General features: G+C 45.2%; 1 protein-coding gene across 2 annotated transcripts; it reads right to left on the bottom strand.

The window, feature by feature from the left end:
• Window positions 1–2,877: 2,877 nt before the first annotated feature.
• Window positions 2,878–5,016, bottom strand: LOC118630986 (lithostathine-like). Of its 2 annotated transcripts, XM_036263264.1 has the most exons (5): window positions 4,941–5,016; window positions 4,260–4,378; window positions 3,917–4,054; window positions 3,223–3,349; window positions 2,878–2,945 (listed from the first exon to the last, which is right to left on the bottom strand). In XM_036263264.1, exons 1-5 carry the CDS (start codon window positions 5,014–5,016, stop codon window positions 2,878–2,880), a joined length of 528 nt encoding a protein of 175 aa, XP_036119157.1. The 2 variants fall into 2 exon arrangements, with proteins under 2 accessions (XP_036119157.1, XP_036119158.1); XM_036263265.1 differs by lacking the exon at window positions 3,917–4,054.
• Window positions 5,017–5,246: the final 230 nt, after the last annotated feature.

Raw genomic sequence — 5,246 nt, 5'->3', positions numbered from 1 at the left:
GTTCCTCTTAAATAATGATGGTTAGCATAGATACATAGCTAAGAAGAGGTATAGCAGGAATCAAACTCTTTTGGTTCACCAACTTCTAGACCATCTTCTTGATGGTCATTGTTCAGTTAAAGCTGCAGCAAAGGATACTAATGGTCATCAAAAGTGAGTTCCAAAGTCAGAATTAGCTCTGGAAAGACCCCAAGGCTTCACATATCAAACTTGCTGATATGCTCAAAATTCCACCTACCTGGTTTCTCTTAAATTATCTTACAGCTAAAACGCCATGGGTTTCTATCCATGCACAAGGCATTTAGCCCTCCTGGCAAGAAAATACTGAAAATGATCACTCTAAATAGTCAAACGGACTTTTGGGGGGCAGACTGAATTTATTTCCTATTAAGTCACTCCATATTCTGCTTTTAAACAATTTTTTTTTTTTTTTTTTGATTTGCTGTTAGTAAAATGACAGCAAGAATAACTTCAACACCCAGCAGGTGTGGTTCAGTGTTTGAGCATTGACCCATGTACCAAGAGGTTTCCGGTTCGATTCCTGGTCAGGGCACGTGCCCAGGTTGTGGGCCAAATCCCCAATGGGGGGCATGCAGGAGGCGGACAGTTGATGTTCTCTCTCATTGATGTTTCTATCTCTCTCTCCTTCTTCCCTGCTCTCTCTCTAAAAAAAATCAATAAAAACATATTAAAAAAAGAAAGAACAACTTCAACAGAGGGTATGCAGTTTCTGTGTGATATCACAACTTCCCCTTTTTGTCTACTGACTCTCCTATGGATTGACACGTTCCTAGAGAATATCATTTTTAATTTAATAAAAAGTAGTTGAACTAACAGTAGTTTGAAATTTTTTCTTTTCATCTATTTAGAAAAAATATGTCAATTTACTTTAAAATAGGTAAAAAATATATATACAACACATATATATACCACATATACACATATATATACCACATATACACATATACCATATATACTATATACTATATATATACATACATATATATATATATCAATGCCCTCTTCTCATTCCTTTCCAACACAGTGAATCCTACCCTCTCCACCTACGTGCAAAGCTTTAAAGACAATGACTGATGAAGACCTGGTTTTGCTCTGATGGACAGAAGAAAGAAGCATGGTGTCCTTCCTGAGCTATGGAGATAACCTGGGACAGCTGTAGTTGCATTTTTTTTACTTAGTGGGGTCATACACCATGCATTTATCTTCACTCATTTGATTTTCTCAGGATTGGAGAATACGGTCTCTTACACAGCCCAGAGCCTTGGAAAAACCATTAACACTTATGTTTATAAGACACACTCATACATAGGGCAAAGGTAGGATTGGACTTTTCAGACACACACACACACACACACACACACACACACACACACCCAGTGATGTTGTGCAGTAGACTCTGGAAACTTTTTTTTTAATCTATTGATATGACCATGGAATGTTTGTCCTTTATTCTATTGATGTGATGTATTATGTCAATTGATTTGCATATGTTGACCCATCCTTGCATCCCAGAAATAAATCTCACTTGGCCGTGGTGTATGACCCTTTCAATGGTCTGTTGAAATTGGTACGCTAATTTTTTTTTCTTAATCCTCACCCGAGGACATTTTTCCATTTTTTGTTCAGATAGAGTGGGAGGGAGAGAGAGAGAGAGAAAAATCGACATGAAAGGGACACAACGAGGGGTTGCCACCCGGGACAAACTGCAACCGAGGTACGTGCCCTTAGCAGGAAGGGAAACCGGGTCTCTCTGGACCGCAGGCCGACACTCTAACCGTTGAGCCAAACCGGCCAGGGTTCGGTGGGCTACAATTTTGTTGAGGATTTTTACATCTATCATTCTCAGGGACATTAACATGTAGTTTTCTTTCCTTGTGGTGTCTTCACCTGATTTCAAAACGGTCATTTTTTTCTTCATCACACGAATCTGGTGGGTTTCAGAAGTAAAACCCACGCCAGAATGGCAATCTCCCTAAGACTGCAGCCTCCAGCAAGTTCTCGCTCTTAAGCCCAACCCACACTCAGCGTGAGGCAACTTGTCACAATTACCACTGAATGTTCCTAAGAGCTTATGCTCCATGGATCCTGCTTCAGGTAGGCAGAAATGAGGGGGGCTCCATGCACTCCAGAGCCTCGGCAGGTGTCAGGGTTATAATATCAAGAGCTGTTAATTTTCAACTGTCCAGACTTTTTTTCTTGTTTTAAGGAAGAGTAACAACTCCCAGTGCTCTACACTTCAGCACTGTTACCAGAGTCCAGGTAATTAATATTTTACTGCATTTTACAACAGTTATGGCCCAAGGTAGATTGCAAATTAAAGGGGGAAAAGATCCATCTGCAGGCAAGTCATTTCAGAAGCGCTGTTGCAAGAGCACCAGAGGCTAACAGTAGCCTGGCCAACGCTACTGGGGCTGCCCCATTGGAACGAAGGTGTGGTGGGGCGTGTGGGGACCAACGTTCTATCCGCACACAACATAAATTCCGTGAGAGCAGGGCCTGGGTACCCATCACAAATGCACTGATGGGACATACTTGTATACATTGTCCCAGGGGCCAGAATGAAACCGAACGAAGGCGACACCTAGATTTTTCTCCCACACCCACTTATTCCTCAGAGTCTTGTTATGAAACACAAAAATATACAAGTATTAAGAAAATATTTATTGTTACTCTCTGAGACCTCAGGCCATTGGACACACCAAAACGGCCTGTGACGAGGGTGGGGAGGAGGGGAGTTAAGAAAAAAAGTGGTCAGGTTTGAGGGTGTAGGGGGAAAGTATTCCTTTCCAGGGTGGATCTTCACTTGGTCCCACGATGAGCTGCATCCCAAATCCAGGCCACTGACTCCCACCTGACCTAATTCTTGAACTTGCAGATATAAGGTAACTTCTGGTCGCAGGAATAATCTTTCCACTTCTGATATCCTGGAGAGAGAGACCAGATAAAGTAAATGGACCTGGGGGAGCTCATGTCCTAAAGGAGAGGCATCCCAGACTCTGCCCTAGGACTCAAAGCTCCACCCTCATCTTCACCAGGGACCCCCTCCAGGGGAAGGAGACTCAAAGAAAGGAGAGATGAGAAGAAAGACCAACATTGCATTTCCTAGCTCAGGACAATTTCTTGAAGGTTCGGCCCAGAAATGGGGGGGGGGGGGTGAGGGGATGGAAAGGCTGGCCAGAACGTAGCCCCTCTCTTTCTTACCTGAGTGTTGTGACAAGCTGGCGCAGTAGCCAGGGTTTGGGGTGGAGGGGGGGGTTTTCTCCCAGGCAACGTAATTCAGCACATCATTGTTACTCCACTCCCATCCTCCTCCATTGGGCTCATAGCCCTAGAGAGTACAGAATGGAGTCAGGTAAAGTTGAATGGCTATTGGGTTTTTGCATAATACTCTCTGGTGCATACTTGATCCCCTCTTCAGCATCATGGAATTTGGTCTGCTACTCCAGATGTTGCCACAGAGCTCTCTGTTGGGAAACCCTCCCCAACTCCAATGGAACAACTCAGAGTAGCATGTTACTGGCTGGACAACAATTGGTGGTACATTTATCAGTGCCCTCTGAACCTCAAAGGCAATGTCTGTGCTATGAAGAAAAAATGTATCCTATCTTCACTTAGGATCCCTTGCCACAGGATGCATAGACCCACCGAAGCTCAGAGAACTGAATTACAAGGTGTCATGTCTGAATTGTATAAGACATGACAAGAGGCAGATTAACTCCAGCTGGAGACTACTGACCTTCACAGAACTCAGCTCTTCACCTAGCCTCAAGGTCGTCCCTTTCCCCCATATAGCCCTCCAGATCTCTGAGCTCTGGGTTCTCTAGGATACTTCCTGGGCAGGCACAGGAGCCAGGGCATGGGCCTTAACCACTTCAGAGAGGAGAGATTATCGCACCTGTGTGGGATCATGAAACCCAATCCAGATGTATTGATAGGTATTCAAATTGTTCTTGACCACAGAGGCCAAGAAGGACGCCTCAGCCCCACTGAGCACAGACGCGAGGGATCCTGTGGGTCGCTTCTGGCAGGCAATCTGTGAGGGGAAGGAAGACACTGAGGAGGAGCTTGAGACACAGCAGGTAGAGCAGGGCTGGGCGGTAGGAAGGGGTATGTGTATGAAAGACAAGGATGCTCATTCTCATCCTCAAAAAAGTACGAAGAATGGAGACCACCCCTTCTCCATCTTGTCTCTAATGTACTTTCCCTCAACACCTCTATCCAAAAATGCATCTACTCACATCAGCTTCATTCCAGGATTTTGGTGTCCTAAACAAGGCATAGCAGAGGGAGCGAAAGGCATAGGACCCTGGGGGACAGCTGCCCCTTGTGAAGTTAACTTCATCCTTGGAATCCTCACCTGGGATGGAAGGGAATAAAGGAGAGATGGAGTGAAACAAAGTGTGGGAATAGTGTTGGAAAGAGACTTTGGGGAATATCTGTGAGCCAGTGCTTGGGGGAAGTAACACCAAACTCTTGTCTACCTCTCACTATCGCCAGCACTTTCAGGATTTGTTGGCCTTGAACCAGCCCCATCAAATGAAGGACCATCTCTTTGTTCTACTCTTCCCCTTTATTCAAAAGTCCAACACATTCCCGCTCTGAGCTGACTGCTCTCACACTGAGTCCTCCAATCGTTCTTCCCCTTATCTCACTACTGACCCTTCACACTTTCTCCTGCCAGTATAAACTAAAGTCCACTGACAAAATGCAAATTATCTTATTCCATCCTTAATGGACCACAGTGGTGCCTCCCACCGCGACTTAACCCAAAGGAAGGAGTGATGATGAAGAAATTCCAGGCAGTTTCATTTGGGAAGATAAAGGTCTCCATTGCCACCTGTGTCCCCCAGGAGGCTCCCTCCTCTTCTTGACCCTGAGCATTCACAGGGAACCCAGTGCTTGAAGCAGAGAAACCTCACCTTGAACCTGAGTTAGGAGCATGAGGCAGGAGAGCAGCATCCAGGACATGCTGGGCAGGGTCATGGTGGGCAGCATTGCGTCTGTGACTTGAAGAAGCAATCAGAAATCATTAAAGCAGTGTGGTCAGAGAGAGGGCACGCAGGAAGCCCTCTGTCCTCCCCCCTGTCTTTTCCTTTGGCTAGTCTTCCACAAATAATTGATCTTGGTCACATCCGTCCCCTTCTATGATTCTGGAGACAATGGGAGAATCTGTACACCCTACTACCCCTGAGACAGATGCTCTTTGAAGACGAGCATCCTCCAAT

Source organism: Molossus molossus, unplaced genomic scaffold (genome assembly GCF_014108415.1).
Source record: "Molossus molossus isolate mMolMol1 unplaced genomic scaffold, mMolMol1.p scaffold_m16_p_15, whole genome shotgun sequence".
Taxonomy (NCBI): domain Eukaryota; kingdom Metazoa; phylum Chordata; class Mammalia; order Chiroptera; family Molossidae; genus Molossus; species Molossus molossus.
Note: the sequence above shows the minus strand (reverse complement) of the source record. Positions and strands in the feature narration are given on the sequence as shown.

Coding starts and splice junctions, on each gene's coding strand:
- LOC118630986 (XM_036263264.1), bottom strand. CDS start 5,016: ATGCTGCCCACCATGACCCTGCCCAGCATGTCCTGGATGCTGCTCTCC. Junction 4,055..4,259: donor AATCCTGGAATGAAGCTGAT/GTGAGTAGATGC, acceptor TTCCCCTCACAG/ATTGCCTGCCAGAAGCGACC. Junction 3,350..3,916: donor GGTTTCATGATCCCACACAG/GTGCGATAATCT, acceptor TGTACTCTCTAG/GGCTATGAGCCCAATGGAGG.